This window comes from Brachyistius frenatus, unplaced genomic scaffold (genome assembly GCF_029030835.1).
Source record: "Brachyistius frenatus isolate BFR_SWC_R1_liver_20210118 unplaced genomic scaffold, ASM2903083v1 Contig_269, whole genome shotgun sequence".
NCBI classification, from domain to species: domain Eukaryota; kingdom Metazoa; phylum Chordata; class Actinopteri; family Embiotocidae; genus Brachyistius; species Brachyistius frenatus.
Window position 1 is genome coordinate 211,182 of NW_027210868.1, and position 26,935 is coordinate 238,116.

Here is a 26,935-nt window from a genome sequence, read left to right on the forward strand (position 1 = left end):
TATTTACTCAGTTGGAGACTAGAAATCCTCTCCGTTGCTAGGTGGTTGCTAAGGGTCGGACTACTTCCTGGTAGAAGCAGTCCCCTTCCTGGTGATTGTTTTCCAGTTGTTAGTCATACCCCATGTGTTGCCAGGGAACGGAGATCACGCTAACAAAAAGTTTTATACTTTGAGAGTGAATTGCTCCACAATATGAACAAATGTAGATTATATGTTTTATTTAGTTGGTAACTTGTATAATCGCAATATTACACTTGATGGTGATGCACTGTCGTGCTAATAATGACGTTAAATCATTCCCTCTCGTGTAATATTTCTTAAATATGTGGTATTTATATGCTCAGACTGTATGATTGTGGCTTAAATGACAATTCACTTTTTTTTGCTTTTTATTTATAATCTCAATCATCAATTCTGATTTAGAAGAATCTTCATCACTTGTTGGGAACAAAATATTTTTCAGAGAAATTGAACAGATAAAAATCACCAACGTCTTTAATTATGGAAAAAAAATGGTTTACAGGTGATTAATCAGTTTGTTAGCAGCTGATTTATTGACACCAGTTTTACTCGTTGATGAATTTAAGTCAATTTGAAGAAAAAATGGGAAACAATAATGACTGACATCAGTATCTCAAATATTTCCTGGCTTTGTTATTCTTCCATGGAAATCTACTGATGTGAGTCAGCTTTAAGGCTGGACGAAGCATGTGTCATATATGTGTCATACATGCATTATATATGTGTCATGGGTCGGACGGGTTCTAACCTTCTGGTTTCTGTCATCAGATACCAACTTCGTGCTGGGGAACGCTCAGATCGTCGACTGGCCGATCGTCTACAGCAACGATGGCTTCTGCAAGCTGTCCGGTTACCATCGAGCTGAGGTCATGCAGAAGAGCAGCACCTGCAGGTACAACAACCGTCCACGTGTCTTCGTCTCAGTCCATGTCCTCTGAAACCAAAATGAGAAAATAAAAAAACGCAGCTTTTTTTCCCCCAATTTTGTATTCTAAAATGAACATCAATAGAGGAAAAATGGGGCTTCAAAAAAAATTGTTTTGTCACACAAGTTTACAAAAGTGGACATTAACGCATTTTCTGACACTAAAATTATTATGATTAATTATTATTAAAATTTATAGCAAAAGGCTTGAAATTCTGATTCATTTTTCTTGATGAGGAACCCCTGCAGATTTAAAATTAACACTAATCATTTCACATAACAGATTATTGTGAGTTCAGTTAAGAGCTAAAAGTTCACTAACTGATTCACAGCATCCATGTCTGCTACATAGATTATTATAATAAAATATTTAGCTTATAACGACTAATATGTGGTATTGAGGGAGAATGAGGTATTGGAATGTTTCAGGTACAAGTTCAGAGGCTGCTCCTGTTGCGCTGAATAGTTCACAGCATTGTGATGTTGATGCAGTGAGTCACACATGTTTTTTGTGACCAGGTGCATCACAGGTGTTCTCCGGTACTTTAATGGCACTACAGTCCACCTGCTGGCTTTCATTAGCCAGCTAATATCTTTTTGCGTGTTTAACACCGACAATAAACACACTGATGGCTCCTGTCCAGGTGGTACTGAGTGGAAAACAAACACTTTTGCGGACATGTATGATGTGTATTTGTGTTCTTGGGCCATCGCGGGTTGAAACGTTTGTGGTCTCTCTCTGCTTTGTAGCCTTATTGATGACTGTTGGGGGTAGAAAGTGTTTTTACACCATTCGGTGCCGTGTAGCTTTCCATACCTGACTTGTGCGCTCGAAGGAGACGTAAGTACGGGATTGAGACACGGCCTTGTCTTTTTGTCAGGGATTCATATTTTCTAATGGTTAATTAAATGGGTTTTATGGCACTTTCTGTTTTGGCTGCGATATCTGATGACGTTTAGTTAAAGGAGCAGTGTGTAGGATTTAGTGGCATCGAGCTGTGAGGTTGCAGATTGCAACCAACTCAAGACTTTTCCCCTGAACCTCACATTCAAAGCATGAAGGAGAATCTATGGTTCAGATGGATGAAGACCTTTGACTTCAGCTCATACCTACATGGTATTTTTCCTTGGTTCTTTGTCGACCATTACCTCCATCCTTCTGTTCAAGGATGGTAGAGGAAGAGGAAACTCCTGCAGTGACATTTGGACAGGTTGACCACAAAGTCCAATGGACCTTAAAGTTCTGTAGTTATAGTATCATCAAGCTGCTTAGAAGTGGTCTGATATGGTGTGTTCCAGATGTTGTACTCGTGTTCCAGATGTTGTTCTCATGTTCCAGATGTTGTTCTCGTGTTCCAGATGTTGTTCTCGTGTTCCAGATGTTGTACTCGTGTTCCAGATGTTGTTCTCGTGTTCCAAATGTTGTACTCGTGTTCCAGATGTTGTTCTCGTGTTCCAGATGTTGTACTCGTGTTCCAGATGTTGTTCTCGTGTTCCAGATGTTGACAATGTGAATGTGCTGATGCAAGGACTCTGTTTTCTCCTGCAGCTTCATGTACGGAGAGCTGACGGACAGCGAGACGAGTGAGAAGGTTCGACTGACCTTCGAGAGCTACGAGATGAACTCTTTTGAGATTTTAATGTACAAGAAAAACCGTGAGTGCTCGACTGTATGCTGCGTGTGTCATGTAGGCTGCGTAGAAAGTGTTTCCGTGACCTCAATCCCAAAACACGCAGAGACCCAGGGATCTCTAGACCTCGAGACCCAGTTTATGTCCTAAACTGGGACAGAGTTGTCGACTTCTCTGCTTCCTGAGCTTAACAGATTTGGTAAAAGAGAGAGTGGTCTGACTTCATGTACTGCAATGAACCAGCAATTTCAGTTATTTATTACACAATGTCTTTTTCTTTAAAGCAACAGTTTGGAGGCTGACAACACATTTAAAACAACATTATCTCCTACAAGTATACAAGACTTGAGTTTAAAAATGGTAAAAATAGTTAATGGCTGCCTTTACACATGGTGAGCCAAAAGAGCTCCCTAAGACCTCTAAAGTTTCCTTGAGGTATCCGGCACACAGTTGCAAGCAGCAGTTCCTTAAAGTCCTGTCAGATGGAATCGGATGAGACATCCACTCTCACCTCGAGACCACTTCATGGTTGGTGAGCAGTGAACCAGAGCGGTGAAGCTGTGGGCTGTCAGATGCTGCAATATCACATAATCATAAAAGAGTCCAGAAACATTATATTTCAAGGAAAAATATATTCAAAACTGTGTTGCAGTAAAAGCCAGAGGGTCAGTGCCTACAAGTAGAGGTGGGCAATATGTTCTCAAAAATAATATCATGATATATCTGGATATTCTTGACGATATGACAAAAAAAAATAAAAAAAATAATTGACCATTCATTTTAATTTAATACAATTTCAACAAAAGTGTTATCGATTTGTGTCAGTATAAACGTAACATTATGCCTTCAAGTATTCAGTAAAAACTAAAAATATTCTCTTATTTCTTTAGTTTGTAAACAGCAGTAGGTGGAAGTGAGATTGAGATCCTGTAAACAGCTGTGAGGAGGATGTGGAGGAGAGGTGGTGCAGAGAGCTGCTGCTCCGTCAGGACCAACATCATCAACAGCAGAGCCTCTGATAGACTTCCTCTGCACTGTCGGCACATTCAGTGAAGTTTTGGCTGATGAAGTTTAGTTAAAGGAACAGTGTGTAGGATCTAGTGACATCGAGCAAAATACCTCTGACAGTGAAACAGACCAAAACTAAAACTCCAATCATTGTCATTAGCGTGTTCTGAGTTTCCTTCCGTTGATGACATGACAGATTATTTTCTTTCTGTTTTGCGCTGCAGGATTGCCCGTTTGGTTCTTTGTAAAAATCGCTCCCATCAGGAACGAGCAGGACAAAGTCGTCTTGTTTCTCTGCACCTTCAGTGACATCACAGCCTTCAAGCAACCAATTGAGGACGACTCTTCAAAAGGTCGGTGTTGTTCCTAAATGCAGGGCGGCATCAGCTGGTCACACCGTTACTGCTTTGTGTCACTGATGCTTTGATTTTCATCAAGTCAACCAGAGCAGCACTTTTCTTGGAGCTTTAAGAATAAATCAGTAGGACCAACATTAAAACACTCGCTTTGATAAATTTTGTGAGACAATCATAGCACATCAACACTTTTACAAGAAAGCAAATGGACAGTTTTTAAAAATAATATCTGTACATCGAAGACATTCATTCTAAATTAGTACTAATGATAATAACTTTATGTGTAGCCCAATATTTCAAATACAGGATTAAATGTAATGCAGCCAAAGACATAAACAAAACCTAAAAACACCATGAAACATTTGGATTACCTCAATATTAAAGCCAGATGGAAAAAATAAAGAAACTATAGGCATTTATTTTGAGAGTTTGCTCTTCTCAGATGGAAACAAAAAGCAGTCTGAGTAGATTTCTGGTGGGAAAGTGATGGTTTCAGGCCTTCAGGGTCCCGCTGGCTGCAGACAGATGCCATCAGGCCAGTGGTGGTTGCAGCTGTGGAGGTTGCGGACACAAAAACTCAGTGGCACAAACGTGGAGAAAGACTTTCTATTTGTCTTCAATTTTGGCAAACCGTCCAGTGTTTCAGGACGGGAGCGCAGGGCTTACCACAAGGATTCAGCGGGGTGGCAGAGAACTGCTGACTCAGATGGGGAATATCACCAGGCGGTGGAAGGAGCGCTCTGACCAACATGTCCTCTGAGGAAGAGGCAGAGTAGAGATCCACTCATGTCTTGGCAGGTCTCTGAGGTAGTAAAGAAGCTCCTCGGGGACACAGTGAGTTGACTGGAGTCACACTGCTCAGCCTGCTGGCGACAGTTTCTGCCAGTTTGCTGGAAAAGAAGGCGTCGACCGATTTGAACATTTCGGATTCAGGAGGAGAGAGTGATGCTTTGTTAATACAGGGTGCAGTAGAGAGAACAAAAAATACCACTTTAACATGTAAAACATAAATTAATGCTATAATAATAGTTTGCTGGTAAAATGCAGCTGGTAGTCAATAACTGTTTACAACTGTATTTATTAATTTCTTTGTAAATAATCTACTTCCTGGTGCGGTGAATGAAGTCCTTCAACTTTTGTCGACCACTTGACCTGAGGCTGCTCTTCTATTGGTTGGTTCAGATTTTCAGACTCTCCCTCTTGTACTGGCAGCGAATCGGTATTGTTTTACGTTTTTCTATCAAATGTGATTGGACAACTCTCGACGTTACTCCTGCTTCTTTCTATCTGACTGGCAGTGGAGCGGAAAGTTAAAGTGGAACTGATTTATTTTCAATTATTCCTAGAGATGAGACGAGTACTCGGCTGAAACGAGTATCCGGTACTGAAAACGCACTTTTGACGAGTATCATCCGAGTAAATGTGTCATCATCCGTGTTGATGAAGGCTTCTAACAGACACTAGCTGTGTGCACACATCGAGCCCAGCTACACACAAAGCCCCGCCTCCTGGTTTACCATGGAACAGTGGACCAACTCTTTACCCTTGTAAGGAAACTTGCAGCATCATATGGAGTTGACCCATCCAGTCCACATGTGCGTTGTGGACTTTGTGGACGGCCCGGGGTTCGTTGTGCGGGCGACTGCAGAACTACGGGATTCCTGTTCTGGGCAGGAAGTCCAACTGGTCTGTAGAGTGGAGTAAGAGGTTGAAGCTAAAAGCCGACCCTGAACGGTGGGGTTGAAGATAAAAGGTTTATCTAACAGTTGAGTGGGTGGTGATGGAGAGTGAGGTGAGTCGGAGAGTGGGCGGCAGGCAGGATGAGACTTGGTAAGTGTGTGTGTGTGTCTGAGATCCAGGCAGGCTGGATGATGTGGTAAGAGTCTGTGGCAGTGAGGTAGGTGGAGGTGTGGGTGTGTTTGTGCTTGTGAGCGGGGGGGTATAGGGGTGGGGTGAGGGGGAGGTGAGGTGGAGGGGAGGGTGAGGTGGCCTGCACGGCGAGCCGAGGACACAGCAGAGTGCCAGCAGATGGCTGGAGAAGCAGCCGGAGAGGAGGTGAGCTGGAGGATCAGACGGAGAGGAGGGCCTTTAAACAGATTAATAATTGAATAATTGTTTCGTCTATTTGCTGTTTCTAACATCTTAGTATCAATATTTGGGGATTTTGGGTCATTCCTCAGACAAAAAAAAACACGTCACCTCAGCAAATTCTAAAAAAAAGCCTGTTTTTTCTTGTATTTTGTTGACAAAATAATGAATTGATAAATTTAAAAAAATGATGTTGAAAGTTGCAGATGTACATTTTCACACCATCTGTGGAATTTGCCATCAGTCTGACTAATAATGGTTCCTGGAGGAAGCAGGTGTGAAGAACAAAGATCAGCGCCCAGAATTCTTGAGGAACACCATCATCAATTTCAAATGTCTCATAAATGTGACATAAAACAACCTGGGATGTCACCATATTACCCATAAGGGGTTAGGGTTAATGAAAGGGGGCAAACCTACCAATGAATCTGTGTGAGCTGTAATTCAGTCTGCTTTTTTTTGCATCACTGACTCTCTTGTCGCCAACTTGACGTACTGTAAATCAAGTAACCGGAACATGTACACGTTTATCTTCTGCTGACAACTAGCAAAAAAACTTTCTTCCTGACAAGCGTTAAACGAGGTTGTTTTCTGGACCCGTGATATAACAGTTGTAATGTTGAAAGACCAGCTGTCATTTTGACCCAACATCCAGCTGGTTTGGTGATGTGCTGCTGAGTTATTCACTCTCGGAGTCGTTCAGTCTCTTGATGCTGTTGTTCGGTCTCGTCGGCAGGTTGGGGTAAATTTGCCCGTCTGACTCGTGCGTTGACCAGCAGCCGGGGAGTTCTTCAGCAGCTCACTCCAGCAGTCCAAAAAGGAGAGAACGTCCACAAACATTCACGGCTGGCAGAGGTAAGACCATTTCTTTACCTCCAAGAAAGTCCTGCATCTTTCAAAGATGGAGTCTTTTCTCGTCATGTTCCATCACCTGAGTTTGTGATACCTGTACTGTCTAAACTGACATGACAAGTTTGGCAGATGACACATGATATGAGGGTAAATCTACAGAGCAGCAGAAAGATTAAACCCTGATGAGCAACTGGTACAAACTTCATCATTGACCATCATCAGTTCCTGAGTTTCTTGTGTGTGTGTGTGTGTGTGTGTGTGTGTGTGTGTGTGTGTGTGTGTGTGTGTGTGTGTGTGTGTGTGTGTGTGTGTGTGTGTGTGTTCTGGTGTCTCTGGGATGTTTCACACCTGAAACTTAATCAGAGCGAACATCAAAGTTTGAGAAACATTTCTGTGGAACAGAGACGTCTCAGGAAGACCAACCTGGTGAGGAGCTATGATTGTGTTGTTGTGGAGAGAAACACGTGTTTTCGTCGTGTTGGAGAACCCTGTTGCCATGGTGACACAGTTTGGGTCATTAGAAGTGACCGTGTGTCCTCAGACCCTCAGAAGGTCCAGCAGAGCTCTGTGGTTTCACTCCGACCCTCAAAGAAAACCTGCTGGTTCTCCTGATGTCTTCTTCCAGAGTTGGACGGAGACGTCCTGAACGTCTCTAAGGACACGTCTCCAGGATGGTGTCTTCGTGGTCTCAGACCTCCTGAAGCATCATCAGAGTCTCCGTTGATGATTTCCAGAGTTTGATACTAAACCTGACGTGAAGCTTCTGGTCATGTTCACGGAGAAATCAGAACCAGAACTCTGAACCAACACCAGAACTCAGGAAGAGATGATGATCAGGAGATGAAGAACTGATGATGATGATCAGAAGATGAAGAACTGATGATGATGATCAGGAGATGAAGAACTGATAATGATGATCAGGAGATGAAGAACTGATGATGATCAGGAGATGAAGAACTGATGATGATGATCAGGAGATGAAGAACTGATAATGATGATCAGGAGATGAAGAACTGATGATGATCAGGAGATGAAGAACTGATGATGATGATCAGGAGATGAAGAACTGATGATGATCAGGAGATGAAGTTTGTACCAGTTACTCATCAGGTTTTATCTTCCTGTTCCTTGACGTGCACGAGCAGCAGTCTCAGAACTTATTGATTTACCTTCGTATAGTTGAGTTTGAATAATTTCAGTAAACAGTGTGTCTGTTTTGTTTGATTCGTTTGAAATAGGCTATCAGGCATGTGCAGAAAAAACCCCAAATATCATTTCACTAATAACCCACCGACCGCCAGCACCTGAGCACTGACCTCACTGTTATTACCAGAAATATGCACAAACAATCACAAACACTGACTGCTTAATGTTTAACAGGATCTCTTGAAAGTAGCTAAATTAATCAGTTATTAATATTACTCTTTGTTAACAAATTCATTAATGGCAGCAGCATCAATTCAACATCATCCTTTCTGTGAGCTGTGTCCTTTATAAGTTGGAATTGAATTAAACTGTACTGAATTAAAACAAGATTGATAAGAATGCATGTTTTCCCAGCTTTAGGAGACCTCCTGCCTTTTTCAAAGATAGTCTTATCTTCTCTAATAAAAAAAAAACAGAGTTGTATGTTCAGACATGAGCAGCAGAAACTCCCTCCAGGCAGCCTCACCTGCAGCCATACTTACCTGAGTGCCATTTAAAATGCTTTCTCCTTGTTTTTGACTTCATAGCAGATGTTCCACTTCAGCCTCCAAGAGCTTGTTAGATGGTTTAACCTGATGTATTATGAATGACTGCACTTCCGACTGGTAAACTTTGTGGCATTTGATGCAGTGTGACCACAGACTGGATATAAAAGAGTTCGTAGCTTCAGGTCTGTAAATGGTTCCGATCCAGAAGTGTCTTCAGCTGCAATACCACTGAGTGCCACTAGAGGTCGGCTCCAAAAAGCCTCCGGCTCCATAGACTCCCATTCAACTTCTCTCATCAAATCCAAAGTGAATAAAATGTGTCCATCAGTTCTCTCGGTGTTGTTAGCTAAAGTCACTCCTTCTTCTTAGTTTTCTGGAGGTCCATCTGAAAATAATCCCTCATTCATTAGAAAAGAAGATTCAAGAAGACCTGTTTTTGGGGGCGTGTCTGTTTGATTGACAGGCCTGTGGTGCAGTCAGGTTACAGCTATCGGTGGGCAGGACCAAAGACGACATAAGAAATGTTGAAACAGAAAAAAATTATTGTTTAATGAGCATATGTTTTCTATAAAACAATAATATTCCTCAGTTCTTTTTTCGGAAACGGGGTTGTATTTTTTCAGATCAGTCAGATCCACCGCTGGCTCCTCCCCCAGCTCGTCCAAATATGGTCACTTCCTGCTCCAAACCGCTCCGAACTAACAAGATGGTGACGGACAGAATCTGAACTGGAGGATTCATAACGTTCACAAACCAACGATGACATCACTGATGGTTGATGACATCACTGATGGTTGATGACATCACTGATGGTTGATGACATCACTGATGGTTGATGCTTGGTTTAGAAAAGAAATGCATTCTCCTTGTGCTACAGACACAGAATGTGAAATAATTACACAATAAACATGAGGATTCATGAAGCCTCCAGTTCAGATTCTGTCCGTCACCATCTTGTTAGTTCGGAGCGGTTTGGAGCAGGAAGTGACCATATTTGGACAAGCTGGGGGAGGAGCCAGCGGTGGATCTGACCGATCTGATCGGAAACCTGACGATACTACGTCCCGCCCACTGATAGCTGTAACCTGACTGCACCACAGGCCCCCAAAAACACAGCGTTCTGAAATTTATTTTGATTTTATTTAAATAACTACAGGATTATTTCCAGATGGGCCGCCAGAAAACGAATCTGGAAGAGTGAATTTAGTGAATGACATGAAGAAAACTGGAAAATTTGTATTGACTGAGAATATCATGAGAGAAGTTGAATAGGAGTCTATGGAAACCAGCACCTTTTGGAGCCGACCTCTCGTGGCACTAGATTGTATTGTACTTCCGCATTGGCCTCACTTTTTGCAGCAGGAAGCTACGAACACTTTTATATCCAGTCTGTGGTCCAAACTGAAAGACTGCTGAAGTAGACGGTGATGTAGTTGATGTGTTTTATGATCGTGAGTTTGCGCATGGGTGTTTTATTTAGAAAATTGACTGGGATTTAATTTAATTTTAAATCTGCGATCTGTTCTGTTCAGATTGCAGCGGTCTCCGAGCGGCTGCCGTCAAAAATAGATTTGCTGTCTATCTTTAGCGGAGACGGCTCTGGGACGCCGCTGAGACGGACCGCGGTGCCGTAGGTGGAGACGAAGCATCGACTTTAATGACGGAGATTCACTCCGGCAGCCTTATCGGAGAAGGAACCGCGTTTCAATCATAAGATCTCTGCTGCCTTCATAACACACGAAACCTCTCAAACTTTAAAAGCTCCTGACTTCCACGCAGAGTCAACTGTTTGCACCCCACCAGTCGATGTTGGTTTTAATCGTGACCACCATTTTTCTCCAACATTAACCAACGTTTTTTTTAACCGAACAATAAGCACAGAGGTGACATCACAAGAAATATGAGGCATTTCTTCGAGCGCTTAAGTGTGTTGTCATTGAACAGAGTATCTCAGGTCTACGGCCGTCACAGATACTGGTGAACTCTGACTTTACTTCTGCTTCATCTTTGTGAGGAGTTCATCTAACTCTTTGTTATTTTCTGTTGTGTGTCTCAGGTTCTCCAGCTGGGTTCAGAGATTTTGCCTCAGTACAAACAGGAAACCCCAAAGACGCCACCACACATCATTCTGCACTACTGCCTCTTCAAGACCACGTGGGACTGGGTCATCCTCATCCTCACCTTCTACACGGCCATCATGGTGCCCTACAACGTCTCCTTCAAGACCAAGCAGAACAACGTCACCTGGCTGGTGGTGGACAGCATCGTGGACGTCATCTTCCTTGTTGACATCGTGCTCAACTTCCACACGACCTTCGTTGGTCCGGCCGGAGAGGTCATCTCCGACCCAAAGCTCATTCGCATGAACTACGTCAAGACCTGGTTTGTCATCGACCTGCTGTCCTGCCTGCCTTATGATGTCATCAACGCCTTTGAGAATGTCGATGAGGTCAGTTGACTTTTATTCTATTTGTTTAATATACCACAGAGCAATCAGTCCCTCCAGGAAATCTTGCGATTGCAATAATTAACGCAAATATTTGCGGAGCTTGCAATTTTTTAAAATTCCCGTGATTTTTCAGCAAAAAATGCCGTTAGCAGAATCTGTGCTGAAAGTATTAACGACATAAAGTCAATATTTTCAGACAAAACTCGCTTTATTTACACAAATAACTTAATAATTACAGCATTTCCAACCAGAAAGTCTCTGCTCCTGTTTTCATCATCAAATCAAAGCTGGTTTCACAGGAGGAAACCTCAGAGACTGTATAAAATAATTCCCAATGATGTGACATTATGGTCTGGCTCTCAGTCAGATGTTCAGGGTTCTGTGGAGTCCAGTGAACTTCTGGCTTTGTGTACTTGGTCACGTTGAAACACAAGAGTTCACACAAAGTTGGCCCCATTGTCTCAAATCTTACTGTACACGTAGTTGTCAGTCTGCTGGCTACACCGGGCTCAAACCAGGAGAGACAACAGTCCTGCATTCAATCCTCCATGATGAAGGTCATGTTCGCTTTTTGTTGTAACTGTGTAACGGAGCTTGTAATTTTCTTTAAATTACCGCGATTCTTCTGCAAAAAATGTCGTCAGCAGAATCTGAGCTGAAAGTATTAACGACATAAAATAAGTCTTTTCAAACTAAACTCTCTTTATTACCAACAATAACTCCTCATTCCAACCAGAAAGTCTCTGCTCCTGTTTTCATCTCCAAATAAAACTCTGTTCACCGGAGAAACAGGAACAAGAGGAGAAACAGGAAGTGACGGGGTTTGTGGGAAATGTGTTCTTCACATTAAAATGATGATTAAATGTTTGTGATCAGAGGAAGTGATTCCATATTACTGGATGTTAAATTAGTTTTCTCCACACGTCCAGTTGTCAGAGAAGTCTCTTTGTTTGTTTCATCCAGCAGGTCTATGTGTTGAATGAACATGAATTAAACAGCATCTAAAGCTCTTATTTTGACAGCTGATGTAGTCCTTGTTTCTATATTCCAGTCACAGACGGTCTGTTCTGGAAACATATACAGCTTTTAGGACCTTTTAGAACCTTCTAGGACCTTTTAGGACCTTTTATCTCCACGGTTCTCAAGTTCAATAAATACATAAAAAAAGATCAGAACTAAAATATCTCTGATGTGCAGCACGATTATTATCACAGGAAGTGATTACAAATTTACTACTTTATCAGGTACGGCCTAAAAAAAAAATCTAATGTTTCTTTCTGAACTTGCAACTTTTTCTAATTTCTGCAACTTTACACAAGAAACTCACTTAAAACTCCACAACATACATGAGAAAATCCACCAGCAAAATCAAACGTTTTTGATCGCAACAATCACAAAAATACTCAGCGAAATCCTGGAGGGACTCATCAACGTGAGATACTAATGTGCAATACACGCAAGCAGCGTTGCTGAGTCGCTAGATGTTACTCAATCTATGCTCACAGATACAGTGAATATGTTATACAGACAGAAGAAATAGTCAGCATATATTAGCCAGCAGTGGATGCTGGTTATACAAATTATTGGGGAGGGTGCCGTGTTTCGGGGGGGACAAACAAACTGATAGTGGACTTTTACTCAGCCCAAAAAAATAAAATCAAAAAACAATACAACACACTAATGCTGCCTAAACACCAGCCGCCAGTAAAAGAAGGAGAGTCTGAAAATCTGAAACAACCAATAGAAGAGCAGCCTCAGGTCACATGGTCGACAATAGTTGAAGGACTTCATTCACCCCGTAACAGGAAGTAGATTATTTACACAGAAATGAATAAATACAAGTTGTAAACAGTTTTTATTGAATGCTCACAGACTGACAGACTAACATCTGCATTTTACCAGCAAACTATTATTATAGCATGAATTTATGTTTAACATGTTAAAGTAGTTGTTTTCTCTCATTGTTGGAGGGGGCGGAGCCCCAACGCCTCGTGATGGCCAGGATGTTACAATCTGGGGAGCAAACTCAACAAAATCACAGTTTTTCTTGAGAGCTGACACACTTTAATACGGGGCAGTGGTATATCCTCATCCCCCTGAAGGCTGCAAATGGCTATCATTGTTATTATCAATGAATCTGTCAATCAGCTTTTTTAGTCAGGTCAATAAACATTGAGTATAGTCGTTTTTCTGCCAACAAAGAGTCTTATCCTTACATGTGCCTCAAAGAACACAGCTCAGACTCTAACACAGCATCATCTTCATATTTCACTCCAGATCTTTGGGTTCGTGTGTATCTCGTTAGCTGCAGGCCGTGATGTGTTGCTGAGTTTCAAACAGACACCAGCGGCTGAGATGCTGAGGTTTTATAGTGCCCTGCAGTGTGTGAGCAATTCCACGTGATTGGCCAATGAGTTCAAAGATCTGTCTCAGGGCGGAGCCTCAGAGTGACTGACCAATAGTGAAGCCCGTTAGAACCAAGACCTTTTGGCACATTTCTGCTCCCACTGTTTTAGAAAGACAGTAAAGCTAAAGCTAAGTTTAGTTCTTGTTTTCCACAAGTTCATATATATAAATGAAAAATGTCCATTCTATTGATTTTGATATGAATAATAATTGTACTGAGACAGAAACTTGATGCCTTTACGTAATGGACTGTAAATTTAAATCTCGTTCATTTTCTTAAGCGTGAACAGTTTGTTGTAGATGCTACAGAGGATTATCCAAAGATAGAAGTATAATATCTGCATTTTGTTTCAGCCATTGTGTGGCTTTTATGGCAGTGATTGTTTTATTGACTGTGATAAATGATGTAATTGCAGCAAGTTTCAAGTCTCTGCAGTTTGATTTTCACCCAGTGCTGCACACAGCTGCCTGTGAGGAAGGAAACTCGTGTGCTTTGTAAAAAAAAAAAAAAAAAAATCAGTGCAGTGAATCAGTAAATACAGAGTATTTGGCTGTCTAGGATGAGATGAGGCTCTGTTTCTGGTTATACTGTATGTGACGCCCAGCGTCCACCCGGCTGAGGTGTGAAATTAAAGACAATGCTGTGTGACTGATGTGCCTGCAGTGAGTTTAATCACCATGGTGGAGTGGACTGTTTTACATTCATCCAATGACTTCACAGCATGTTACTTCCTCTAGATGCAGAGAGAAAGGTCATGACTGGGCAATGCAGAAGTGCTGACGTGTCAAAAATGCAAAGCTATCAGTGCAGCAACAAAAATATCTTTTAAATAATGGCAGTGATGTTTCTACAGCCCGCCACATCACTCTGGTGTTTGATTCAGTGTAGATACCAGAAAAAGGCCGAAGGAGAATCATGTTTGAGTGAAATAATCCAGTTGATCTCAAACTGCTGTAAAATGAGCTGAGAGCTGAAGTCTGTTACAGATCAGACCAGAAACACTCTGCTGTTCAACCTGTGAAGCATCATATCTCAAATATTAACATACTTTACATACTTTTTTCTTCTTTGAAATGAACAATTCAATTAAAATAGATATCTGGAAAGTTGCACTCGTTTCCTTCTATGAAACATATTTTTGGAGATCATTCAAATAGTAGGACCTTGATTCTTCTCTGTGCTGCCTAAAGCGTCAAAGTTATGTTTGAAAAAAACTCAGCAGCATTTGTCTTTATAAAAACAACGTCTTGGATGTAGTCGACTGTTTTCATACAGATGATTGAGGAGGAGGAGAGGAGGAGGAGGAGGAGGAGGAGACGGACCAGGAGAGGTTGTGGCGATGAATGATGAGACAGAGAGAGATGAGGCAGGCTGGGAACAGAGCATACAAGGAGCAGGTGCAGGAATCCAGGAGGAGCAGGTGGAGGAATCCAGGAGGAGGTGGAGGAATCCAGGAGGAGCAGGTGGAGGAATCCAGGAGGAGCAGGTGGAGGAATCCAGGAGGAGCCAGAGCTGACAGAAGTGCAGGAAAAGGAAAGCAGGGTCAGGAGAAGGAGTGAAAGGCCTGAACACTGCTGCCTGGTGTACGTTTCCTCTCACTTGCTGCTCTGCTGCAGCTCGGTTGCATGTCTGTCATCAGCTGTCTGTCATCAGCTGTCTGTCATCAGCTGCAGCATTCAATGAGCTCCTCTTTGATGTGGACGTCAGAGAACTTCACGACAAGTGATGAGCTGGAACTAAAAGGCAGGCACGTGATATTTGTTTATCCTTGTTCATAGTGAGACACACAAACACACACAGACACACAAAGACACACACAAACACACGCAGACACACAGACACACAAAGACACACACAGACACACAGACACACAAAGACACACACAGACACACACAGACACACAAAGACACACACAAACACACAGACACACAGACACACAAAGACACACACAGACACACAGACACACAAAGACACACACAGACACACACACACACAGACACACACAAACACACACAGACACAGACACACAAAGACACACACAAACACACACAGACACACAAAGACACACACAAACACAGGCAGACACACAGACACACAAAGACACACACAGACACACACAGACACACACAGACACACAGACACACAAAGACACACACAGACACACAAAGACACACACAAACACACACAGACACAGACACACAAAGACACACACAAACACACACAGACACACACAAACACACACAGACACACAGACACACACAGACACACAGACACACAAAGACACACACAGACACACACAGACACACAAAGACACACACAAACACACACAGACACAAAGACACACACAAACACACAGACACAAACAGACACACACAGACACACAAAGACACACACAAACACACACAGACACACAAAGACACACACAAACACACACAGACACACACACACACACACACACATAAACACACACAGACACACAAAGACACACACAAACACACACAGACACACACATACAAACACACACACATAAACACACACAGACACACACACTGAGACAGAGCTAGTGTTTCCCAGTGAGACGCGGGGAGTGAGACGCGGGGAGTGAGACGCGGGGAGTGAGACGCGGGGAGTGAGACGGGGGGAGTGAGACAGGGGGAGTGAGACGGGGAGTGAGACGGGAAGTGAGACTCAGGTGAGCCTTGTGTCTCAGCAGGCTGTGTGGCTGCTCTGATCCGTTAATATGGAGGCCGAAATGTAATGACGCCACGAGGCGGTGTGTTCAAGGCCTAACAAACATGATTATTAACTGAGGAGCTTTTAGGATTTGTCTGGATGAAGTCAGCTGAGCAGAGTATTTGTAGGCAGCTATAAACTAGAACCTACCACTGATGCTTATCTACTCCTTTATTTAAAGTGTGTCTGTTCATATCAGCGTTCACTGAGCCACTCTGAAGGGCAGACCAATCAGCGGCCATCGTTTGTCCCGTCCCTCCTTCACTGTGATTGGACGGCTGGTGACAGTACCGAGCGGAGCGTTAACATTTTTCAACTCTCTGTGAGCTGAAAAACTCCGACCACAGCGCTCAGCGCAGATTAAACACTCAGCGTCTCGTCACGCTGCTGCCATTCACGTAAAACAATTTTTGAAATGCTTTGGTGGACGCTAGGTGGCTGGCCGGTTTTGGCGCCTGCTGATTGGTTGAAATAACGCGAGGTCTACGCCCAGTAGGATGGAACGACTAAACAATTCCCTTTGTCACTGAATAATTGTTTCGGTTGTTACAAGAAAACAAGCTTATATCACAATAATTATATAATTGTGTCGTGATAGTAGAAAAACAAAAAGAATAGAAACTATTATTTAATAAACTGCTTGAGGTTCCAGAGAGAAGAGGAAAACAAAGTTGTTGATTGAATGCAGTTAAAGTGTCGGAGGATTTGACCCCATCAGGGTTCGATCAACTCCATCATTCCTCCTTCAGTCATGGTGCCGACTGCTGATGAGGAGCAGTGCATTGTGGGTGCTTCCCTGGTTAGGAAACAGTGTTGCTGATGAGGCGGCTGAGTGGTCTGATGAGAGGCTGCAGTGATGTGACAGATGGGTCAAACAAGGAGAGCATGTGTTTCTGTAAGCTGGGTGCTGCATGCTCTATACATATTTCATGCACTCTTTATACATGTTTCATACATGTTTATACATCTTTCATAGTGTCTATATCCATCCTGATTTTAAGGATCACATAAAATCACTGACACAGTAGTTGGTCTCAAACTGAAATCACTGGCTTCAGACTACAATGTGGAGTGGAACGTTTGGAAAACTAGACATACAGGCTGAAAATTAGCATCATGACATTTGGAGTGGAGAAGAAGAAAAGGAAATTAAACATGACTAGCTGTGCAGTCATTTGAGAACACTCTCTAGCTGATCATAATTAAGTATTAATAATCGTGGAAAAATCCACTTAGCAAAGGCGAACCCTCCTCAGTACCTGCAGGTTTCTTTGTGCTCCTTTGTTCTTTGCAATTCAAGACTTTTTGGTATTATATTTTTCTACCAAATAAAACACATAATGCAACCCAGACCATCATTCTACCGTACATCAGTGAATAACAGAACAAACTGTACAAAATAAAAGAAATCTGGATGATTGTACGAGCTAATTCAATGTGTAGGGCAGCTATAAACACTATCATGTACAGTACATACCATTTAAAAGGACTAGCACACTTCTATTGAAAAGTAAGAAAATATTTATTCTCCTTTTTATGCTTTATATATATATAACTCAGTTTTCAAAACCTGTGTACAATGTAAATAAAACAGAATGTAATGATTTGAAAATCATATAAGCCCATGTTTAAATGTAAATACACTAAAGACAACATATCAAATGTAGAAACAGAAATGTTTTTGTTTTATGAAAAATATGTTTCTATCTTGAATTTAATGGTAGCAACACATCTCAAAAAGTTGGGACTGGGTCATGTTTACCACTGTAAACATATATATATATTTATTTACAGTGGTATATATATATATATATACCCTGGGACTGTGAGAAACAATTTTTTGATTTATCTGTATGCCATATGGTGGAATGAAATTAAAGTTAAAGTTGAAGTTGATATATACAGAGGAACCTCTAAAATACATGGTTTGATGTCTTCTGTTTACTCCTCTCTTTTCCTGGTCTTGTCTTCCCGTCTGTTTCCTCTTCCTCTGCAGGGAATCAGCAGCCTCTTCAGCTCTCTCAAAGTGGTCCGTCTGCTGCGTTTGGGTCGAGTCGCCAGAAAGCTGGACCACTACATTGAATACGGTGCGGCCGTGCTGGTGTTGCTGGTGTGTGTGTTCGGCCTGGCTTCCCACTGGCTGGCTTGTATCTGGTACAGCATCGGAGACTACGAGGTCATCAACGAGGACACCAACAGCGTGAGGATGGACAGCTGGTTGTACCTGCTGGGAGAGACGGTGGGGACGCCATACAGGTTCAACTCCTCGGGCTCGGGCCGCTGGGAGGGCGGGCCCAGCAAAGACTCGGTCTACATCACCTCGCTGTACTTCACCATGACCAGCCTGACCAGCATTGGCTTCGGAAACATCGCACCCAACACGGACGGAGAGAAGATCTTCGCCGTGGCCATGATGATGATCGGATGTAAGTCGCTGGTTTTCCTCTCTTAGTCACTGGTCTGCGCCAGATTTTCCAAACATCTGTTTTCCTCCCTTGTTTCTTGGGTTTTTAAAGGTACTTGGTGGGCAGGTTAATCAAAGCATCTTGAAAAACTTGCCACAGTTGTTGTGTGGATTTGGGCTGTCTCAGTGTCTTCTGGCTTTGGATGCTGAGATCGTGTCTCTGCGGAGTCCAGTCCCACAGTGGGGACATTTAGTCGTCACAGCATCATAGAAACACAAAAAGCTGCACACAAAATGAAAACATTTACAAACACGTATACATAAAAATAAGATGAAGAATAAGTAAATACACATACACACAGACTATATACACAAAAACAAATAAAATAAAAATTAAACAAATATAGCTTGGGATGAATGGAAAGTGTCAGGTGCTATGAAATGAAATGTACAGTGCAGCGCCTCCCTGATGGGTATTACGTGATGGATAATAATCTAAACACATACAGTGCCTAAAAATTGGCAACAAATAATGCAGCCTGTAAGTGTAAGTCATAACGCCCCTCTCCCATTCTTGTGTCACAGAAATTGTTCTTGAAATTTGGTGGTAGGTCTGTAGCTAGACCCTACACACTCAAAATCAGGAGCTAAAAGAGGCCAAAAAGCCCTGTAGCCCTGGAGAGTTCAAAACTGCCATGGACACTAGCCACAGTCCACATTCAGTCTTTTCATCTTTTGTTACTCTAATGGTAGTGATTGATTATAGCTTTAACACTTTGAACCCAAAGCAAAAACACTTCTTCAGAGTGACTCTGAATTTCCAAGAATTTTGCAATTTGTGACATGATATGTGACGTGATTTAAAGTAGGATTAATTGATAAATACCACAGCAGCTGCTTTGAACTGACTAATCAGCCAACGTTAATTTAACATTAACATGTGAAATTAGTGTGGTTGCTGTGCGTGTGTATAAATGCTGGAATTCTGTTAGCTCTCCAGACGTCGGGGAAACCGTCTTCTGTCTGTCTTTTCCTGCAAAATGAACGTAACATCCTCTAATCCCTGTGTACGTAAACAGAGGACAGCAAACGTGAGAATCAGACAGTTCTGTCAATAATTTATTGATGGAAGACTTCTGACATATTCTGATTCATTTTCAGGTTTTAGGTCACAAAGGGGATCTCAAATTCTGTAGATTAGGACAGAATTTGAATTACTATTCAAATGTAGAAAATAAATCATATTTATTGTATGTATGTCTTCTAATTAATTTTGAAAGTCCCTTTGTATAAGAAGAGCAGTGGCACAACATTGTTGCACAATGAAACACTTATACAACCAAGTTTTCCCAAAAGTTGGGACGCTGTGTAAAATGTAAATAAAAACAGAATGCAATGATTTACAAATCACATAAATCAATATTTGATTGAAAATAGACCAAAGACAACATATCAAATGTTGAAACTGGAATGTTTTATGAAAAATATAGGCTCTTTTTTAATTTGTTACCAGCAACACGTGTCAGAAAGGTTGACAGAGTCAACAGAAGAAGTGTAAAGCAAAAAAACTAACACCTGGTGGAACATCTCAACTAATTAGGTTAATTGGCAAAAGGTCAAAATTTGAGATCGTTTTTAGAAATCATGGACGCTGCATCCTCCAGGTTGAAAAGGAGAGGGACCATCCAGCTTGTTATCAGCTCAGTTCTAAAGCCAGCATCTGTGATGGCACAGGGATGCATTAGTGCACATGGCATGGGTAGCTTGAACATCTGGAAGGAAGCATTAATGCTGAATGATATGTTCAGGTTTTGGAGCAACATATGCTGCCATCCAGACAACGTCTCTTTCAGGGAAGGTCTTGTTTATTTCAGCAGAACAACGTCCAACCACATTCTGCACGTATTCCAACAGCATGGTTCTCTAGTAGAAGAGTCCGCTGATAAACTGGCCTCCTGCAGTCCAGACCTGTCAATCATTGAAAACACCTGGAGCATCAGGACATGAACAATACAACAAAGGAGACCCTGAACTGTTGAGCAGCTGAAACCCTCTATCAGGCAAGAATGGGACCACATTTCACTTTCAAAACGTTTACAGTGTTGTAAAATGAAGATGTGATGCAACACAGTGGTTAGCAAGATGGCGACGGCCGAAATCTGAATTCAAGGCCTCATAACGAAAGTCCACAAACCGACGGTTCACATTTAAAATGTGTTCTTGAGATATCGTATTCATGAGAATAGGTTGAGTTGAGGTCACAGTGACCTTGAACTTTGACTCCCAAAATCGAATCAGTTCGTCCTCGGTACGAAGTGAATCTTTTTGTTTGAGGACAGAGATTTGGCGTTCACGAGAACGAGACGGACGGACGGACGACGACCCGGAAACAGAATTCCTGCGTCTACGACTGTCTGAATCTCAGAGGATAAAACAGCAGCTGGTTTGGAGTTGAATTTTTAGCTAAGGAAGTCGTTTTCTTATGAACGTTGTGATAAAAACGGAGAAAGCAGCATGTTGTTGGTGTGAACTAAGCTGTGTATAAAGAGAGAGAACTGAACACCACGTTTACAAATGGAGTCCTGTTCATTCACAGAAAGCTGCTTCCTCGGTTCACAGGCTTCGTTGCAGGTTTTTGGGTTCACAAAGTCTGCTCGGTTTATTTCAGTCAAACCGGTTGAAAGCTGTGCGTCTCAGACTTCTGCTGACTCAGCCGGATGTCTTCTGTCCAACACATATGAAAGCCATAAAATAACTTGATCACGTGGCTCTTTCACACTAATTGGAGCAAATTGATCAAATTCTTGTTAAAATCGGTGGTTTTGAAATCAGAAACCTCTTTTATAGTTGCCTGTTGGGCGGATGAGGCTCCGATGGTAGAGCGGGTTGCCCACCAAACGTAAGACCCCTGGTCCACATGCTGAAGTGTCCTCGGGCGAGACACTGAACCCGAGGAGCTCTCCAAGCTGATAAAGTAGAATAAGTGCAGACCATTTACCACAACCGCTCATTAAACATGATTGTGTCCGGGACAGGTGCCTTTGGGTCGGCGTGCTTCACATGATAAATGTGCTCGTAGGTGAAGTCACAGCTCGGCCATGTTCCCGGCGGCTTGGACAGAAACTATATCGGCCCTCGTTCTGCTTGAAGATGTCTTCTTGGAAGCCGTTCTAGCTGCTGTGCTGTTTGTTTATGAGTTGTTTACACATCTGCATGTTGACTTCCTGGGGGATGCTTGATTTGAAGAACCAAAAACCCACTCAGTAATGTTTTAAATCTGCTCTCTGAAGCCTCTCTGTGTAGCTCCAACCAGAACAGGCTGGTTTGTGTCTGTCTTTAAAACACTTTGATATCCATCGCCATCTTTAATGACAGGCCGGCTTTTTCCTGAGTGAATCACACAAAGACTAACTGCATGTTTCTGTGACCTTGTGGTTTGTTATCTCCATAAAGGAATGACGGCTCTGTTTAGGTCATGCTAAAGGTGTGCATATGATGTGAGTTTGTGACATCACAAACTTGTGGAAATCCAAATGTCTTGTCGAAACAGCACAGTAGCTGAGAACCGGCTCTGCGTCTCTCTGTGGACTGAGCGTTAAGATGCTTACTCAGCATTTCTGTGGCACTGAGATCTGCTTTATAATAAAAAAGACTGAGTATGGGACCTTTAATAAAAAGCCTCACATGTTTGATTCACACATGTTCAATCATCTTCTAATTCATTGTGCAGTAGTAAAGCAAGTCAGAGCAAGGAAGTTGTATGTGGTAATGTGTTATAGGCTGTCCACTATAACACAAGCTCATATCTACAGAACAAAGGGATTAGTGCTCCTTTTTTGTTCCAATGCAGAATTGGTTTCATAATCTTTCCGCCACTTTATGCCTCTTTTATATTTCAAAAATGGCACGAGCATCGCCACGCTGCCGAGCTCTGAAAGCAGATGTGAGAGTGTGTTGACCTCTCAGCCCCAACCAGGTGTCACTCGCAATATATTTCACTTCCCAGAAAAACTGCCGACAGATTTAGTTACTGTAGTTTCAGAAGCAGCTGTTTGTTTCACTTTAGTTTTCATCTAAAAAACATTTTACACAAGATATTTATTTTCATAAAACAATAACATTTCTCTGTTTTTACATTTTGACATCTTGTCTGACTGCAGGTTCCACATTTATATACTGGTTTTATTCTTTGGAGTTATAGGTTCTATATGATGGATACCAAATGCTGAATTCTTCTGCAACAAAACAAGCTAATAATAAGTTGACTTGATGGAGACAAAAAACCAGAGACAGTGGGCTGTTTTTCATTCACAGCCATCTTGATCCATTGTAGAAGAGATGTTTTTCCCCTGCATCCGTTGAGTAATGTTTCACAGCGAGCACGGCCTCTGAAACAGGTTCCCAGCTCCTCTCGTCTGCCTCCACTCACACAGACGGCATGTCTGCAGCTCCTAAAACATCCCGGGAGGGGACAAAGAAATCAATGCAGTATAGTATCGCAATATTTTGTGTGGCAATATATTGATAAATGGACACCCAGCAGCAATACATTTATGATGGGACAGCCTGACAGACAGTCTGTCTGCTTCACCGTCCAATTGTTCTGCTATCGAAATGATTTCAGTGAGATTTAAAATGTTATTTTATCAGATAAAATAGATGTTGATAGTTTTCCTTTGAGGTCAAAGTTTGCCAAAACACCCATCAAGACATACGCAAAAAAGTGAAAGTGGCTCCTCAACCATTTGTAGCACATACATGAGTTTGGATGAAAGCCCGTGTTGCGTTTCATAAGAGGCAGTCAGAACCACTGTAGGCGCTTATAAAAGATGTTGAAGATTTTACTCTTTTTTATGAATTTATTTTGCAAACAGAAGCCTTGAGATGGCTGGAGATGGGACTTGCTAGCTGGAAAACACGATGGCACCACAGTATGAAGTCTTATCTCGGAGAGATTCTAATTTTTTATATTGCCTGAAAAATGATAGCGGTAGTGTTGTGATCTGATATGGCACACCCCGAATGTCAAAGTTTACCTGGGTGTAATTTTATGTGCACATGGATGCACAGTCAACAGTACGTGATTTGCATTTGCAATATAGATGCAGTCTGCCGGAGTGGTTTCTGCTCCAGAGATGCGAGCTGCTCCCGGGAAACCAGGCCTGTGCATATAAATAGCTGCGCGCAGCAGAAAAGACGCACACGAGACGCCCTAAAATGGCGTCTCAAACAGCCACGATGGAGCCGCCTCGCGAGGCAGCCGCACCCTGTGAACGCTGGCTGCTGCCCTGCTCTCCGTGTTCAGGATTAGCTGTGGGCCCTGCTGGGTCTGACAGGAACACTGCTACTGGCTGTATTCACTAATGGCTGCTCGCTGCAGTTTGAACCCGATATGATTTGTGAGCGTTTTATAGATTTTCTAAGGCCTGACTGATCCGATCCACACTCGCTGATGGCCAGCCGCTCTGCTGGCAGTGGTTTCCTCAGCAGTGGGATTAGGCCTGACACACAGCGGTGTCGCGGAGTTCCTCACTGAAATATTAACTGTACTGTCTTATCGGCTGGACTCCCGGTCCTCCCCGCTGCCTGCTGCAGTCTGCACACATCAGCCGCTCAGCAGGACGCCTGGTTCAGTCTGAGAGCTGGAGGTGATTGTACTCATCTCAGCGATCATATTTTAACACCAGGGACAATAATACGTGTCTGAAGCTTGTAGAAACGGTTGATTTTAGTGTTAAAATAAATCTTTACCAGCAAGAGTAGAGGACAAATATATGAGAATCACTCCATTTACCATCCGCTGTGTATATTCACATATTTTTGTTCTGATTCTTTATTTTACAATTATAACACCTGTGTTTGCTTTATTTCTTTTCACTTTGTAAAATTACGTGTTTTCTCTTTCTTTTTTAGTTTTAGATTTTTATTCACCACTACAGACCACTACACTAACATAAATAGGATCAATAAGATAGATTTGACTCCTACTCTGATTTACTGAGAGTGAAGTCTAAATTTAAAGGTTTACTACTCTAATGACATTACCCAGCACTTACTGTTCTTTCAGAACAGTTTTTTCAAGCTGACTTTTGACCTCTGTGCCGGACGTCTTCCCGTGTAATACCATGGCTCCTTTTTACTCCTCCAGTTCTTCTTCTATAGATCACATCGGCATTTCCTCCTCCAGGGCGGGCTCTCCTGGCCACGCCTCTTTCTGGGGGAAAACATTGACATTGCTTTGCCTTGACAGCAACGGAGAATCAGAGGAAGTTGAGACTCCTCTCCGAACTGCTGCTGTAAACTAACCAGTTTAAATAACGTCATGCCGAAGAGTTGCTGTGTAGTTAGTTGCACCAACAATGATGTGAAAAAAACTCATGTCTCTGATTTGTTTCCTTGTTATGTCCTAAAAAAGTTTCTGATAGAAGGTCTCTATGGCTCCACCCTATAGAAGGGAAGATGGAAGGGACCATGGAGGGATCAAATTCAACTTTTTATCTCTCCAGCGTGTTCTCTGGCAGGCAGAGTGGAAATATAATCCCTAGAAATAGTGCCGCCGTGTCATTTTTAAAGTAATTTTGATCCAGTGGTTTACAACAGAGTGATTTGGTAACAGTATTTTACATTGAAGTCTACGGTGAGAGTCGTTTGTTTTCCCCCAAAAGGGGGCGGGGCCGTGCTGAAAGCCGAAGTTCCTGGATGTGCCGGTCAGATCTGTTGTCTAATGAGTGTCGGAGCTTCCCTCAACTCCCTAAAATGTGTCTTCGCTCTGGAAATGATCCAAAGGTTCAGTTTAATCTGAAAGGAGACCACCTGATTGGGTCTGAGGCAACTTTCATTCATGTTATTTTGGTTTGGACCAAACCAGCCCAATGTGAAAGCACCCTGAATGTGTAAACCCCACAATTGTTCTGTACCTACAAAACCGAAATTTGACTCACTCTTTATCAACAAATTGAACACACTTGTCTTTGCCAGTTGGTTTTAGAGAGGAGGGTGTGGAGTGGGGGTGGCGAGGGGCAAAGTGAATCAATCAAAAAAGATTTTACACATTTTAATAGTAAAATAATTTAAATCAATACATAGGAGTCAATGTTGTTTGGGTGGCCACAAATAAATCACTATATGGGAAACAGTGAAATGACAATTGATAAAAAATTATAATTACCACTTAACGGGTCTATGCCTTCGTTTACGTCTATATCTGTTTGTATCTGTCCCGGGGACAAAAAAAAAAGCAGCAGTAGTGAAGAATGTGAAAGAAACCTGAAATGTGTTCCCATGATTGGCCAATAAAGCTGATTGACAGGAGACGATGCTTCAACTATGGATGTTGGTGCAAAGTAGCTACAAATTCTAAAACATGGTACTTCAGACCAAACGGCAACCATCAGTGATGTCATCAACCATCAGTGATGTCATCGTTGGTTTGTGAACGTTATGAATCCTCCAGTTCAGATTCTGTCCGTCACCATCTTGCTAGTTCGGAGCGGTTTGGAGCAGGAAGTGACCATATTTGGACGAGCTGGGGGAGGAGCCAGCGGTGGATCTGACCGATCTGATCGGAAACCTGACGATACTACGTCCCGCCCACCGATAGCTGTAACCTGACTGCACCACAGACCTGTCAATCAAACAGACACGCCCCCAAAAACAGGTCTTCTTGAATCTTCTTTTCTAATGAATGAGGGATTATTTTCAGATGGACCTCCAGAAAACTAATAAGAAGGAGTGACTTTAGCTAACAACACCGAGATAACTGATGGACACATTTTATTCACTTTGGATTTGATGAGAGAAGTTGAATGGGAGTCTATGGAGCCGGAGGCTTTTTGGAGCCGACCTCTAGTGGCACTCGCTGGTATTGCAGCTGAAGACACTTCTGGATCGGAACCATTTTACAGACCTGGAAGCTACGAACATTTTTATATCCAGTCTTGACACATCCTCGACCAGACAACATAGAATATACAACATAGAATATATCACCACAGTTTATAGGTGGACACCCAAGATTAGTGTCACCAATTCAGTATCCAACCAAATGTCAAATATGGTCACAATCTGAGTTATGGCTTTGAGTAATAGCCAGAAAAGCGTTTTTCCAAAACATTTTGATGGAACAGTGAATCTGTTTCATCTTGTCATAATTTGAGTCACAGACTTGCTTGTTTTGTGAGGTCACAGTGACTTGAATCCAGATGAATATATGTTTCAGATTAACTCACTTAATAGATATCCCAATACGGGATGGACATGAGGTCAGCTCGACCTTGGCTTTTGACCCCCAAAATCTAACCAGTCCATTCTCACATCCAAGTGAACATTTCTGCCAAATTTTAAGAAATTTACTCAAGGTAGTCCTTA

At 42.3% G+C, this 26,935-nt stretch overlaps 1 protein-coding gene across 3 annotated transcripts in view; it reads left to right on the forward strand.

Annotated features, from left to right (window-relative positions):
• Positions 1 to 26,935, forward strand: part of kcnh1b (potassium voltage-gated channel, subfamily H (eag-related), member 1b) — a 62,128-nt gene that overhangs the window by 4,636 nt on the left and 30,557 nt on the right. For all 3 annotated transcript variants that reach the window (XM_069721618.1, XM_069721620.1, XM_069721619.1), the window contains exons 2-7: positions 790 to 913; positions 2,496 to 2,602; positions 3,810 to 3,938; positions 6,766 to 6,884; positions 10,632 to 11,024; positions 18,161 to 18,590. In XM_069721618.1, the coding sequence (XP_069577719.1) occupies positions 790 to 913; positions 2,496 to 2,602; positions 3,810 to 3,938; positions 6,766 to 6,884; positions 10,632 to 11,024; positions 18,161 to 18,590 (1,302 nt within the window). The remainder of the gene's footprint in view (positions 1 to 789; positions 914 to 2,495; positions 2,603 to 3,809; positions 3,939 to 6,765; positions 6,885 to 10,631; positions 11,025 to 18,160; positions 18,591 to 26,935) is intronic.